Source organism: Phocoena phocoena, chromosome 6, assembly GCF_963924675.1.
Source record: "Phocoena phocoena chromosome 6, mPhoPho1.1, whole genome shotgun sequence".
In the NCBI taxonomy this organism is placed as follows: Eukaryota; Metazoa; Chordata; class Mammalia; order Artiodactyla; family Phocoenidae; genus Phocoena; species Phocoena phocoena.
This window is the reverse complement of record NC_089224.1, coordinates 24,816,637-24,833,469: the sequence shown is the minus strand read 5'-3', so window position 1 is coordinate 24,833,469 and position 16,833 is coordinate 24,816,637. Positions and strand designations below refer to the sequence as shown.

The 16,833-nt window shown below is 36.3% G+C and overlaps 1 protein-coding gene across 1 annotated transcript in view; it reads right to left on the bottom strand.

The window, feature by feature from the left end:
• The window catches only part of MFSD14B (major facilitator superfamily domain containing 14B), a 79,993-nt gene that overhangs the window by 20,254 nt on the left and 42,906 nt on the right, over nucleotides 1-16,833 (bottom strand). Inside the window, exon 4 of the mRNA XM_065878701.1 lies at nucleotides 12,960-13,022. Coding sequence (XP_065734773.1) covers nucleotides 12,960-13,022 — 63 coding nt within the window. The remainder of the gene's footprint in view (nucleotides 1-12,959; nucleotides 13,023-16,833) is intronic.

Below are 16,833 nucleotides of genomic sequence, written 5' to 3'. Positions count from 1 at the left end.
CATTCTCTTGTAATGAGTTCTCTTTATCCATCCCCTGCTGTGTGACACTCTTCAGCATTTCTTGCCTGGATTTAAATTAAACTGCTTTCTAACTGCTTCCCGCCCCTGGTCCTAGTTCCCTCCAATCTGTCCTCCACATACCCTCAAGAGAACCTTGATGAGCTGCAGACTTCTGTTCTTTGATCCTTTGTTTAAAACTCTCCACTGTGCAGAGGTGAAATTCTTTAGCAGGTATTTAATAGGTGAAATAATGAGTGTCTGAACTTTGCTTTTAAATACTACAAATAGAAACTAGGTGATAAGTATATGGACGTTTATTACATTATTCTCTCCTTTTGGGTATTTGAATTTCATAATACATTTAAAAAATTCCTCAGCATAGCATACAGATAGAACACTCCAACATCTATCACCTAACACACATCCTCTATGTTTTGTCTATATACAATACTTCTTAGTTTTCTGAACATATACAATACCGTGTTCCTTTGTGCCAACAGGCATTGCAAAGGCCCTTGTTGTGCCTGTATGCTTCCCACACTTGGACCTGGTAAACTACTAGTCATTCTTCTCAACTCCGAGCAAGGAGCACCTCTTCCTCTATCTATTTTCTTAGCTACTCATACAGAATTAATCACACTGGTTTTTGAGGGGTGCAAAACAAACAACCCTCCCCCCAACCTGGTACATATTGCTTCTATTATAACTGTAACACTCTATTACAATTACTTGTTATTGTCTGTCTTCTCTATTGGATTAGAAATTGAGATTAAGGTCAGAGGAATGTTTCTTTCCTTCTCTGTACCCTTGGATGCCTATCACAGGGTCTGGTAATAAGGGCTTTCAAAGAGGTTTGGTAAACTGAATAGAACTTTTAAGAGCAAATCAACTCACAGTAGTTTCCAAGGTCACATGGCTGAGAAGAAGAAGAATAGGATTCTAATCCCTTATCAGCCACCAGTAAACTGATGTAAGGGGAGGTGAGAGAAGACTCAGTGGAGGGCAGGCAAGTTGAGGAGAAAAGCATTTTGGCTCCTCTGAAATAAAATATTAACCCTACCCAGGCATCAAACCTTGTAATTTATAAGCCACAGTGGATTTCCAGGGCGTTTGGTCTGTTCTTGCATCAAGACAGTTAAATGATCTCCTTTAACTAAGAGCTAAACGACTGCAGAAGCAGGGCTTAAATTCACGACTTGCAACTATCAGTTTCATAAATTTTAGAAACGAAAATCTTTTACATTGCTTTAAAATTCTCTAAAAATATCAGGGCTTCCCTGGTGGCGCAGTGGTTGAGAATCTGCCTGCCAATGCAGGGGACACGGGTTCGAGCCCTGGTCTGGGAAGATCCCACATGCTGCGGAGCAACTAGGCCCGTGAGCCAAAATTACTGAGCCTGCACATCTGGAGCCTGCGTTCCTTAACAAGAGAGGCCATGAGAGTGAGAGGCCCGTGCACTGCGATGAATAGTGGCTCCCACTTGCCGCAACTAGAGAAAGCCCTCGCACAGAAACGAAGACCTAACACAGCCATAAATAAATAAATAAATAAATAAAATTAAAAAATATCAAATGCCTGAGTTCCTGGCATATCAAATACCAGTTCAGTATAGAACTGGTCAAGAAAAATACGTAAAGAAATTTAAGAGGACAAGGCAATTGAAGTAACAACCACCACAAAAACAGTAACAAAAACTCTAAACACAAAGAACCCTGGAAAACTTTTTGGACAGTTCTGATTTTAGATTTCATACAATGCTTTAAGATATAGAATGCATGCCATTAAAACAAAGGAGGGCTTCCCTGGTGGCGCAGTGGTTGAGAGTCTGCCTGCCAATGCAGGGGACACAGGTTCGTGCCCCGGTCCGGGAAGATCCCACATGCCGCAGAGCGGCTGGGCCCGTGAGCCATGGCCGCTGAGCCTGCGTGTTCGGAAAAATTAAAAAAAAAAAAAAAACAACAAAGGATATGAGAAGGCCAAGTACAGATAAAAGATACTGCTATCTAGATTCTGCATTTAAGTTGTAATTTAATCTATTCATTAAATAATTATTATTTAAATAAAATTCTCAGTGACAACAGATGTTGAAAATACCCTCTGGGAGAACCTACATTTTTATTAAGATGCTAAAATTCAATCTAATAAATATCTGCCTCTTTGGAAAACTTGTATTTCTTAAAAATCAAAGACTTTCTCCTGTCCCAGAGTTATTTCTTCACTACCCAATCTAGCCCTAGATCCTATCAGGCCACATTATTACAACAGTAGATTAAGAAGGATATTTGTACCTTGATTAGGCAAGTACTTCATCAGTCCTAAAGATGCAGAGCACAATTTTGCAAATGAGAACAAAATGTTTAAAAATTAAAACCAGACTGACATCAAGGCCCTAGCCTTTAACACAAATACAGTTGATTCTCATTATTCACAGAATTAGAGAACATGGCACCATTGTTGATAGAGGAAACACAAGGTTGGGTTCTTGCAAGCCTCTGGTCACATAGTTTCATTAACTGATCAATACATAACATTGATTAATGTGTGTTTCTGTTTAAAGATGCCTTATTTAATATGTATATTGTTGATTTATTAACAATGAAGTTTCAGCTGACAGCCCTATGACTCATGTCTGAATGAGGCTTATCTAACAGTATTTTCTCCATAAGGTACATCAAGGCCCTCCTGCATTTAGAAATACTTGACAACACTTTGGCACTACATTTGGGGCCATTTTAAACAGAGAAATTGTCAACAAAAGGAACAAAAATGCAAAATATATGGCATTACATGGACTGCAAAAAGAACATGTTTATAGTATGAGACCCGAAACAAGAAAAGAGAATGTCCCCTTGTTCAACCTCAGCTGGAAACTCGCAGTTGGGCAACTCAAATTCCCTCCTTATGCCATACATAAATGAACACGAAAGCACTGTATTGATTTGGGGGTTACAAATAAATTTAGCGAGTAGGCAGATCTGCAAATATGAAATCCGGGAAAAATGAGGACCGAATCTACTAAGCCATTCTATCGTGGCCCAACGAATACTGGATAAAACATGGTGTGTAGGAGCCTAGGTGTGGATGGCAAAATTAACCAACAGTTAATACGTCACTTTTGTAAATTAGCTTCCCAGTCCAACAGGTTTTTAAGGTGGCATAATTAATTGGCCAGTAATTCTGACATGGCCTTACAGGCTCTAATTTGACAAAACAGCAATTAAAGCTTATTGTTCAATTAAATACAATTATCCAATAAACTTTTTAGAGCATACAAAGAATAGCAAATACAACTCATCTGAAGCAGAAGTACATGAATTTTATACTTTATATAGCCATCATAAAAGTTTTAAGTGTAAGTTTTCCTTAACATATGCAGTTGGCAAACATTTGACTAAAATAATTAGGTCAATACCCTTAACAAGTTTTAAAACTAAAAAATTTTTTTTGTTTTCCTTCAAATATTTTAATTAATTTACAACTGAGTTTGAGGGGGCAATGGTACCACCAATGAAGAATAAAGTACAGTTATTTAACTACTTCTGAAAATTTTCATTTTTCCATGAAAAAGTTCACATCTTATAACAAGTATCCTTTTATAAGTATCCTTTATAAGCCGCAAGGAACCTGCAACATATAGACATAGTTTACCCCCAAATTATATTCATTCACTTTGATTTTTCATACAGTATTTTACCAATAATGACTTTTATCTCTTTCACTTCTTAAAAGGACATCAAAGAGAAAATTTCACACTAATGGAATTGTGGTTTTTATTTACATAACTGACAAATGCAAATCCTTTCACATAAAATAACCGTACTAAAACAGGGGTCACCTTTCAGACCTAGGACCCAGTAAGACCCTGTACAGTACACAGCTTCCCTTCCCAGGGTGCATAACAATCAGTTTAACGGGGCAAATGAGAAATATGATCCACAAAATGACTTTAGTTCAACTGAAGTCCGGGAAAGGGAATTTGTGAAGCATGAAGGTCTAAGAACAGCTGGTAATCCTGAGACTTCAAGGAAAGAACAATATGGGCAAGAGGGCTGGAGTGTTTTCTTTCGATAAGGGGAGAAAAGGGGATGGATGTAGGGAAGATCCACTGAAAGCAGAAAGAAAAGCATATGAAAGTGCAATTAAATTTAATTAAAATATAAAGAAACAGACTGTCACAGGCTTTCCCTTAATCTTAGAAGTAGTAGGGCCATTACTTCAAATTGATTACAAGAAAGAATAACAGCTAGCATTCCTATATGCCAAACTGTTTTATGCCTTTCACACAAATGCCTTACCTTCTGAGATGGGTAATATTAGGGTAAGTAGCCTAAGGCTCAGGGCTCATAAGCAGTAGAAGAGAGATTCAACTCAGGTGTGAGGTGGCTCTAGGACCTGAGACTAACCCATAAGCCCATAATTCAAACCAATTATTACACTTTTTTTTTTACTGACATTTTAGTGGCTCTATCCTGAAGCATATAAAGTACTAGACTTATGAATTCTCTTAAACATGTTTTAATAAATGGATAAATTAGCAGCTTGTTATAAAAAACTATTTAAAATTTATGAAGTCATCTCTCTCAAGTAGGTTGTTTTAACTATTTTATTTACAGATAATTAAAAGGATATTAAAAGGACAAGTTCCTGTCCAAATTAAGCAAGAATTACTATGTGTGTGTGTGTGTGTGCGTGCAAAGCACTTCGGTACTTAGTAATCCTAAAGAGTAGCTATAAGAGGACTTTAAAGGTATCTTGTTTTTTATTTTTATATTTTTAATTCTTAGAAACATCAGCCAACAGTTTCTCTGTGTGCTTATGCTATGCGCTGCTTCATAATTTAATTCATTAAATAGCAGGATGAGATAGCTCAGCAGCAATTCCCAGGATTAGAGAAACTCTTAACATATTAAATGTCCCCGGATGAGTGTCCTGGTAGATCTACATGGCCATCTCCTTGATCAGACTTGACCATCAAGTCTAGGCTAAGAAGCACTGCATGTGAACTTCTGTGGCCAAGCCCTGGGATGGACTGCTGGGTCTTCTACTTTTTCGCCTTTCCCACCCCTTGCTGTGAAGTCAAAGCTAGACAAGATTAAAGCTGCATGCTACAGAGGCATCTTCTTCATATCAATTGATCCAGGTGTAAATCAACCCTGGGCATCTGGCCCACTTAGTTTTAGTTTGGGACACTGATGAAGATATCTAGTTTTGTATTAAATATAAAACATGCTAAAGAAGGAAGCTTCAAGAAGTTTCAAGGTAGACACTGGGCAATCAGACCAGCTGGTCTTCATGAAAAAATGATTACAGTCACTCTATCTGCTCATGTTAACCAGCAGTAATACCTAGACTTCATCTACTAAGTCAAACCACAGCATCTCAGTCTGGTTATACTTCCAATGAAATGTAGCCAAAACTATAATACTTTAGTGGTTAATTTTATGTGTCAGTTTGGCTAGGCTATAGTACCGAGTTATTTAATCAAATACTAGTGTGGGTGTTGCTGTTGACAGTATTTTGTAGATGTGGTCTAACATCTACAATCAGTTGGCTTTAAAGTAAAGGGTATTACCCTCAATAATATGAAAGTCTTGTTTAATCAGCTGATGGCCTTAAGAGCAAAATCTGAGGTTTCCAGTAGAAGAAAGAATTCTGCCTCAGGACTGTAGCATTAACTCCTGCTTGAGTTTCCAGCCTGCCAACCTGCCGTATATATATCAGACTTGCCAGCCCCACAATCATGTGAGCCAATTCCTTAAAATAACCCTCTTTATATATATTCTATTGGTCTTATTTCTCTGGAGAACGCTAACACAACTTCTTATTGCTAGTCACATAACAATGTCTACCATATGTTTCAATTCCATAAAAATAAAAACTGCTATTGAAAAATGTTTGGAGAGTAGGACTTTCAAAATCTGAGAAGAGGGATCAAGTGTGAGTTTTTCCCTTTATAATTGTTAAGATGAACAGGTACTTAAACTAATAATCATTAAAATGAGGGGATTATCATAAAATGAAGTACATCATTTAAAAATAGAGAACTGAACAATCCTCATTAGAAAAATAAACAATAAACAAAGAACTTGAAGGCACTTCATAAAAGTAGCCAGCAAATAATGTAAAAATACCCAACCTCACTAGAAATCAAAGAAATAAAATTACATTGAGACATCATTTTCAAGCTTATCAGATTAGTGAAGATCTGAAAAGTAATACTTGTATTAGAGCATGGTGAAACAGATACACACACTGTTGATGGACGTGTGAAATGGCACAACTGCTCTAGGAGATAATGTGGTACTATATATTCAAGATCTTTTAAAATGCCCAAACTTTTCTACTCACTAGTTATACCTTTACAACTCTATTTTTTTGGGAAACAATAAAAAATGTAAAGATTTATTTTAAAAAATTTGTTACAGGGGCTTCCCTGGTGGCGCAGTGGTTGAGAGTCCGCCTGCTGATGCAGGGGACACGTGTTCGTGCCCTGGTCCGGGAAGATCCCACATGCCACGGAGCGGCTGGGCCCGTGAGCCATGGCCGCAGAGCCTGCGTGTCCAGAGCCTGTGCTCCACAACAGGAGAGGCCACAACAGTGAGAGGCCCGCATACCGCAAAAAAATAAAAATAAAAAATAATTTGTCACAGAATTATCTTCAGTAGTTTGAAATTAGAAACCACTTATATAAGGAAATGGATAAATTATGGCATATTCATACAATAGAATAGTATACGTATAACCACTTCAAATACAGGCAGTTTTTGCTTTGCATGGTAGTACAGGACTGAAAAAAAATGTGCAAGCTGAAACCATGTAAAGTGATTTTAATCAATGGGAAAAACGGATTTATTCTATGACATTTAGAAATTTTTGTCAGAACACTGAAAACTTTTACTATCAGTTATACATGTTTAGTGAAATGAAAAAAATAGTAAAACTATCAATAGTATTTATTTAGTACACTGTAATTTAAAGAATTAAAGTGTTTTATTTCTTTGTAAAAAACTTATCAAGAGTCATTTGAACAGTGCTTGTCTTCTTTGTAAGGCATATAATGTATGATGCACAGTATCTTCTTTGCTTCGGAAAACTGTCATACGCCTTTTTAAGTCTGGATCAGCTTCCAACATTTATCGTTTGTGCTTTCAGTGTCATGCAATATCATCTCTGAGACCTCTTTTATTTTTTTAAACATCTTCATTGGAGTATAATTGCTTTACAATAGTGTGTTAGCTTCTGCTTTATAACAAAGTGAATCAGTTATACATATACATATGGCCCCATATCTCTTCCCTCCCACGTCTCCCTCCCTCCCACCCTCCCTATCCCACCCCGCCAGGTGGTCACAAAGCACCAAGCTGATCTCCCTGTGCTATGTGGCTGCTTCCCACTAGCTAGCTATTTTACGTTTGGTAGTGTATATAAGTCCAAGCTTTTTGCTGGCATCACTTCCTTTGGGACATCTTTATCCTTTTTATCACAACCATTTTCCTCATTTATGCTGATAAGTTTATCTTCACTAAGTTCCTTTGGCTACACATCTAGAGTCTCTCCAACCAGCTGGTTCTTCTATAATTCCTCTGAGGTTCTATATGAATCCCACTTCCAGCATTATCATTATTTATTTCTTTACTGCATTCTCATCCTTGTTGGCCAATTCCTTCTTTCGATGATCCATTTTTGTAAACTGTCATGTGGGTTTCTCACTGGATCAAGGAGGCAACACAATGGCATGTTTTGCTGTATGTGCATGAACTAAGATGCACAGTGACTGGTCACCAACACTTTGAAATGCGTGACTGGTTATGATGTGCATCTGTTATTTATGTAGTGTTTTGTGGACTGAGGAGTTAGCAGCAGTTTGTATTTTATGCAGCTACTCAGTTAATATACCAGGTAACGGAATTCTGAATCATGCTGAATTGGGAGACTCATGTTATATAACCGAACTGTGGTAACTGAAATTTGTGCATATTGGAACATGCAAGAGGGGGCTGCCTGTATTTTATGTAGTTTTAATGTTATGGGGAAATTACTATGATATAATTAGTGACCGCTGATACAAGAAAAAAAAGATACACAGTTAAAGTCTCTGAGTAAGCTGGATCTTGACTATATAAAAATGCATAGAAAAAGACTGGAAAGAAACGTTATTTCAACAGTATTTACTTAGTGCCTACCATGTGCCAAGAACTGTTCTAGGTGCTGGGGACAACAATGAGCAAAGTGGACAAAAATTCATGTCTTTAAGAAACTTCCAGTCTAAAAGAGGAGGGGTGATGAGAACACATAATAACAAGATAAGATAAAGCAAAATATACAGCATGTCAGAGGTAAGATAATGCTTTGAAGAAAAAGCAGAGAAGGGGGATTGGGAGTGATGAGAACTGGACACATTATTCAAGATGGTAGTCAGTGAAGGCTTCACTGAAAAATGACATCTGGGTGAAGAGCTGAGGGGTTAAGGAGTGAAGCCTGCCAAAATCTGGGAAAAGCAAGCAGAAAAAACAGTACCTGCAAAGCCCTCAGGCAAGCACTGGCTGAGGAAGCTGTGGCTGCAGCAAGGTCAGCAGGAAGTGGAGGAGAGAACAGGGATGACACCAAAGGAGAAAACAGGGTGTGGGTGGGGTTAAGAAGAGTGCCACAAACTGGTTTATATTTTATCATGATCTCTACTGAAAGGAGACCATGTACTGTTTTGATTATAGTTCTATTTTGAAGGTAGAATCACAGAACTTGCTGATGGATCGGGTTTGGGATATGGAAGAGAAAGAAGACTGATTCCAGGAATTTTGGCGTGAACAAGAATGGCATGACCAGTAACTGATATGAGGAAGACTTGTGGGTTGGTCAGGCTGGAGGGGAAGACCAGGATCTTAGTTTTGGAGCTGTTAACTTTGAGATACTTATTAGGCAAGGAAATAGAGATGTCAATTAGGCAACTGGATAGACAAGTCTGAAGTTCCGGCCCAAGGTCGAGGAAGATATTTATTTGAGAGTTGAAAGTGAGTAAGTCTGACGATACCACCAAGGGAGTAAGTGTAGAGATAAAAGAAATTGTTGTCCATGGCTTCAGCCACCCATCTGTCAGAAGTCTAGGAGATGAGGAACGTATATTACTTGCCAGAAACAGGGTTAAGAAAGAAGTTAATTTAAAAACATAATTAAAAAAAACCTCAAGTTACCATATGACCCAGCATTTCTACTCCTAAGCATGTACCTAGGATGAAGTGAAAACATATGTCCACATGAAAACCTGTGCACAAATGTTCACAGCAGCATTAGTCACAATAATCAAAAACTAGAAACAGTGCTTCCCTGGTGGCGCAGTGGTTGAGAGTCCACCTGCCGATGCAGGGGACACAGGTTCGTGCCCCAGTCTGGGAAGATCCCACATGCCACGGAGCGGCTGGGCCCATGAGCCATGGCCGCTGAGCCTGCGCGTCTGGAGCCTGTGCTCTGCAACGGGAGAGGCCACAGCAGTGAGAGGCCCGCATACCGCAAAAACAAACAAACAAAAAACTAGAAACAACCCCAAATGTCTATCAACTGATAAATGGATAAACTGTGGTATATCCATACAGTAAAATATTATTTGGCCATAAAAAGAATGAAGTACTAATATGTGCTACAACACAGGTGAACCTTGAAAACATTGTGAGAGAAGCCAGTCACAAAAGAACATATTGTATGACTCTATTTACATGAAATGTCCAGAAGAGACAAATCTATAGAGACAGAAGATAGATTTGTGCTTGCTTAACACTGAAGAGGTTAGGGGGAAATGAGAAATGACTACTAATCGGTACAGGATTTCTTTCAGGGGCAATGAAAATGTTCTAAAATTGTGTGCTGATGGCTGCACAACTTTGTGAATATATTAAAAACCACTGAATGTACATTTTAAGTGGGTGACTTGCATGATAGGTGAATTATATCTCAATAAAGCTGCTGCAATAACCAAAAACAAAAACAAGCAACTCCAAAACTAAAACTGGAGAATTCACAAAACAGAACTGGTTACTCTTGCATCCTTAATTGATGCTCACCCCAAATCTAAACCTTCTCTTCCAAGCATTATGACAGTAAACTTAAAAAGTAAAAGTTAACTGTAGAAAATCTACAAAGATAAACAAAATACATAAAGAAGAAAATTAAAAATCATCCAAAAATCCACATACTTTCAAATTTCAGGTTTGATATCATTTTCTCCCCCTGCTTATTTACATTTATTTTGGTCAAAACACACTTGAAACCATACTGTATAGTTGTATATCCTTTTTGTTTCACACATTACATGGTGTTCTTCAAAAACATGTTCTTTATATGCCTGTATTACATTATATTGCTATACCACAACTTACTTTTTTTTTTTGCGGTACGCGGGCCTCTCACTGTTGTGGCCTCTCCCATTGCGGAGCACTGGCTCCGGACGCGCAGGCTCAGCAGCCATGGATCATGGGCCCAGCCGCTCTGCGGCATGTGGGATCTTCCCGGACCGGGGCACAAACCCGTGTCCCCAGCATCGGCAGGCGGACTCTCAACCACTGCACCACCAGGGAAGCCCCCACAACATATTTATTCTTTTAATTTTAAGGCATTTAAAAAGTTTCTATGTTTACTATTACAAATAGCCCTTTATCCAAACCTCTGAATAACTCTATTTGATAAGAACAACTTTCTAGAAATGGAATTACTTTGTTAAAATATGTGAACATTTTTAACTCTTAAAATATTGCCTTACAGAAGAGCTATATTTATCCTGTCATCAACAGTGCACGGGGACCCAATTTACCACAAACTGAAGTAGTTCTTGTCAGTTTAAAATTTTTTCCAGTGTGTATGTAAAACTATTATCTCATTTAATTTGGGACTTACTGCTTATTAGTGATAAACTTATTTTCACACTGACATCTTTTGTAAACTGCCAAGTTACACCCTTCTTTGCCCTTCTGGGATATCAGTCATTTTCCTATGGTTTTACTTTGTGAGTGCTTTTATGTATTCCTCCTTCTATTACCAATAACATTTTGTCATTTGCATTTTCAGTTTGATGATGGTGGCTTTGACTTTCTAAAGTTAAAACATTGATGTAAATGACTCAATTTTTTTCCTTTATGAATTCTTTTTCTAAAAAAAGAAAATCTTTCCCCAAACTGGTAAGAAAAATGGTCACCAAGATGTCCTTCTAATAGTTTTTGCTTTTTATGTACTCTTCTTTGCAAAATTTACTGAGTATTTAGCACATGAATGAATGTACTATGCTAATAGCTTTACATCTACTAGCTCATTTAATCCTCATAATCACCCTACTAGAGGTTTTTAAAATTTTTCTCATTACTTCATAATGAAGGGGAGATTAAATTATATGACTAAGGTAACAGTTAATAAGATGTAGACAGAGATTTAATGTTAAAGCAATCCAAAGCCATATTCATGCCACTGTGCGCATATCCATATTAAGATATCTTAATAGAGCTGTGCTTTGCTGTTGGGTTCTCTTATTATATCCCCACCCCAGAAACAATAGCCAATCATTAAAGTACATAACTCCTTACTTAAGTTCAATAAATTGAAGTTCAATAGTCATTGAAGGTTAAATAAATTCTTGTCCACACCCTTGAATCAAATACTTTTTGTTCTATGGTTTTTTAGAATAATATTGTGGATGTCTCTAAGTGAAAGTGTAATAAGCATGCCACTTGACTTTAGGGTGCAGACCTAACTGGTTTTATTTAGCAGAACCAGACTAAAACACATTTTATTAGCTCCACAAGACAAAAGAAAAAGATCCATGGTAACTTCCACAAGAATCTACTGTAAGGATAAGCTTATGTTGTATTTTTAATCAATGCCCTCTCATTTAGTTTTTCATCATGTAGTTAAAAACTGCTCACAAACTGGTGCTTAAATGAACACACATCAGATTCTTGATAATATTCCTCCGTTCAATGAGTATTAAAAAGTTCTTGTTTTACTTTGTTTAAATTGCCCTGGTTTACTTATGTTATTATTGTAAGCATTCTCAAAATGCTTTTTGAAAATAGGCAAAGAATAAATAGTATTTATGACAATTAATGCTGCTCAAAGCTATGAATTCAGCAAATTACTAGGGTATAATTTTAAGTGTGCTGTTCAGCACAAAGTAAAATTAAGTAGGTTGATATTATCTAAGTTGAAAAGGACAAATTACATGCTATACCCATATACTTTACTACAAATTGCGACCGGAACATAACATCATATTTTAACCCCTATTTATAAGCTTTTCTGACAAATATCACATTAAATTTAAACAATGAATTAAGCCTAATTAAGTCAAGTAGTTGAGAGCTCAGAAAGTTATGGCTAGAACACCAGCCTTGCCGAAAGACTATACATACAACTAAATCCTGATTGCTCCTCTTCTTCAATCTCAAAGTCTATCTCAAAAGAAGATATTAATACTTGCCTATTTTATTCTGTTGATACAGCAATTAAAAGTTCACATAGGGCTTCCCTGGTGGCACAGTGGTTGAGAGTCCGCCTGCTGATGCAGGGGACACAGGTTCGTGCCCCGGTCTGGGAAGATCCCACATGCCATGGAGCGGCTGGGCCCGTGAGCCATGGCCGCTGAGCCTGCGCGTCCGGAGCCTGTGCTCCGCAACGGGAGAGGCCACAGCAGTGAGAGGCCCGCATACCGCAAAAACGAAAACAAAAACAAACAAACAAAAAAAGTTCACATAATTATACCCTTCCTATACTGCTCTGTACATGCTAATAAAAATACTGTTCTTACCAGTGTCTTATGGATTTGGGTTATATTTTATTTTGACTTTGATAATCCAGCTAAAATTTTGATTTATAGAATTTACTAATGGTAACCATTTCCCTATGTTCCGTTTAAACTTCCAGAGTTAAACTACTAAGGGTTCCTGGCTTTGGTTCACTGTGAACCACACAGAAATTGTTCTTACCTTTACACCTTGAATGAGACCATTCATGAGGAATGTGTGTTGAGGAAATGTTTCATGCAGAACCTACAAAAAGCAAACAAACATCAAGAAAAATTCAAAAGCAAATTAAAGGGAATGATTTCTGCCTCTGTTAATGGCAGACTAGGTAAACAAAATAAACCCTGGAATGAAAAAAATTTAGGTAACAATGACTTATGAAAAGGTAACAAGATAGTGAGGCAGAAATCTAAATAAAGCAGTAACCTAAAAAGGTTATGCCCAACATTCAGCTGCTTTTGCTACAAAAGCATTTGTAGCAAAAATAAACTGTTAAATTGGCTACCCCCTCAACCACCTACAATTTTAAGTATGTACTACAAGCAGCTATACAAACTCAGGTATGAACCTGCAGCCCAGCTTCATGTCACCTACAAAGTCCAGGAAACCTCAAGCCTTAAATTTGGATTACAGTGATCCAGATTGGTAACACCTCCAGATGTCTAGGAAGAAAAATATCTAAAATCATTTCTGAAAAGGTCATCACCTTGGCTTCAAATCAACTGTATGTGTATTTTTCAAATATAATGACAAGCACATAGTCAAAGGTAATCAGATACAAAAGTAAATAAGACATCATGAACAGCAACAAGCAAACAAAACTACAAAACAGAAACAGACTCTCAAAGACCTCACATTTTGGGATTACTCAACAGACTTTAAAATTAGCATGTTTACTTTGTTGCAAGATATATAAAACAAGCTTGAAACTCTGTAGCAGATTAAAAGAACAAAAAGAAATTCTAGAAGAGAAAAAATGCATTAACTTTAAATTAGAAACTCAATGGATATGTTTAACAACATTAGACACAGCTTAAAGAGAATAACTGAACCGAAAAGTAGGTCAAAAGAATTCATTCAGAATGCAGCATAGAGAGACAAAAAGACAGAATATAAGAGAAAACGTAAGAAACACAGAGGGTCCAGTAAGAAAGTCTGACAATTAAACTTGTCCAGTAATGAGAATGAGGCAGAGACAATATTTCAGGAGCCAATGGCTGAGAATGTACTAGAACCAATGACAAATATCAATGCAGAGATTAAAGCAGCCTAACAACTTTTAAGCAGTATAAAAAGAAATCCACATTCACAATTAAAATTATAGAGAACCAAAGAAAAATACCTATAAACAGCCAGAGAAATACAGATTGCTTTCAAAAGAACAACACTTAAACTGTTTCATAATTGTAACAACTGAACCCAGACAAGGAGCATGCTATTCTATCATCAATATAATGAGAAAAACAAAACAAATGCCAACCTAAAATTCTATACCCAGTTAAAATGTCCTTTGAGGACAAAGGCAAATATAACATTTTTGACCTAGCAAAAACTAGGTTATTAACTTACAGTAATGAGTTTACTAACTTATAGACCCCAATTAATAAAATATAAAAAATATACTTCCAGGAGAAGGAAAATAATCCAGATGTAATTAAGGTTCAAGATGCAAAACAAAATAAAGAGCAAAGAAAATGGTAAATATAAATGAACAGGGATGCTACAAAACAAAAATAATGGGTCTTATAGGTTTTATTTTCAATTATACAGAATTAAAATACTTAATAATATTAGCATAAATGAGGTAAATGACTATGAAGTGTTAAATTCATTTACCTCATTTATGCTAATATTATCCTAGATGAGAGTAAAGATATTAATATTAGACTTTGATAAGTTTGCATGTAATGCCATGGTAACCAAAAATGACAGGAATAGAGTAGAATACTTCTAATATAATAGGAGAAAAATTAGCCTAACTATTCAATGCAAAAGAAGGCAAAAAGGAATAAAATGACAACTGAGAACTGTGGTACACAGAACAAAATAATGAGGTAACTGAATTCACGTAGACTTAATACACCAGTTAAAAGGCAAAAAGTATACCACTCTAAAACCAAATTTTAGACAGAAACTGAACCACAGCATTTGGAACCACAGGATCTCTTATACATTGCTGGTAGAAATCTAAATTAGTAATAATCACTTTGCAAAACAATTTAGCAAAATCTGGTTAAACTGAACTTTTGAATACCTATGATCCAGCAGTGTTTAACCACCAAAGAAAATCAAGCATGTGAACACCAGGACATGTACAAGAATGTTTATAGCAGCACTGTATAGACAATGGAACAACTGGAAACAAATGTTCACTACCAGGAGAACAGAAAAATAACTTGTGTTAAAAGTACATAATAGAAAAAAAAGCTTGAAGCCCCAGAAGACAACATGAACATTATACATGTTATATACTCTTTTTTAGAAGTTCAAAAATAGTCAGAATTAAATAACATAGATATATCTTTGTGTGTGTATATATATATATAATAATGTGAGCTAGAACTAGAAAATAATCAAATAAATGATAAATAAATAAATTCAGAATTGTGGTTGTCTTTGTGGGGGAGGCAGGGAAAGAGTAGGCAAAGAGGACACAGAAATAAATTGTTGTTGGGTTAAGCATGGGTTCACAGGTGTTCCAAACATCCTTAAAAAATATGTTATAGAAATAAATTTTAAAAACAAAGAAGGATAAAACATAAAATAAGGGGGGATGAATGTTTCATTCCATGAGTGAAACAATGAAATCTATGTATCACAAAAAAAGAGTTATGATTAATCTAATTCTATGCACCTGAAGTCCTATGAATTATAAAAAAGGGGGGCAGGATAGAGCAACTGTATTCTAACTTTAGACAGTTTATCTCCACAGGTTCTTCAAAATATGAAATTAAAATGTATCCATAGAAAAATTACTTCCAATCTATCTCCTAACACATAATTTTTAAGGTTTAGAAAATATCTGTCATCTAAGCTAGTGGCATTTGAACTCTACTTCCTGTACTGAAAAAAACAGAAAAGTAAATGAAGGACACCAAATATCTCAAGCAGAAAATCATCAAAGTTTTCAGAAAAATCTTCCTTGAATAACAAATTTCACAGGATACAGAGATACAGAAATTTTCTTTAAAGAAAAAGGAATACAAATCAATATTAGAACTGTTTAATAATTTGTCATATGCACCACCGAAATATGGTACAATAGCAAAACACCAGAGTCAGTATATTTTAAAAAAAGTTTCTCTGATCCTAGGTGTGCCAGTTATTTATCCATTGTCTCTTAGCCCCACTTTTTCCCTATTATACTCTGTCAGACCAAGGCTGAGAGCTTACACATATTTTTCAAACTCCCCTTTGCCCATGGATTTCTTCACAGTTTTTGCCAGTGGGAAACAATAGGGTTGGGGTAGTGCTGGTGAACACTACACCAATAACTTCAGAGCTGTCTTCATTCTGTCAAAGGGGCAGCAATGCTTCTCCTCTGCTGCCCCCTGCTTCGTCCTCACCCTCCAGACCTCTGACCTCTCCTAAAACAATTCTACACTCAACATGACCCAAACATGCATTCACTTATGCAGGTGATACAATCTAGGAATAAGAGATAACCTCTTTAATTTGGCAAAACCATACCCATGTATGAATGACAGAACTTGGATTTACTGAACTGCACATTAAAATAAAGATCTAATGGAATTTCTGGCAGTATGAGAGACTGTTTCTGGGTAATAGAGCCATGATGCAGGAAGTTCCTCTAAAATTTTTCAATCTGTGCTTTTTAAAACTTTCCTACTTTTTCCTATTTAAAAAAAAAGAAATAGTAAAGTTTTATTAAACAAGTACGTAAAACAAAACAAGTCAATAAAATTTTTTTTACAAAGCTAAGGACTAAACGTTCACAAAATAAAGCAGCTGAAAACAGCAACGTTCCAAACTTATGATAAATTCAAAAAAATTAAAATAAAGTATATAATTCTACTACAAAAGACAATAACTGTTA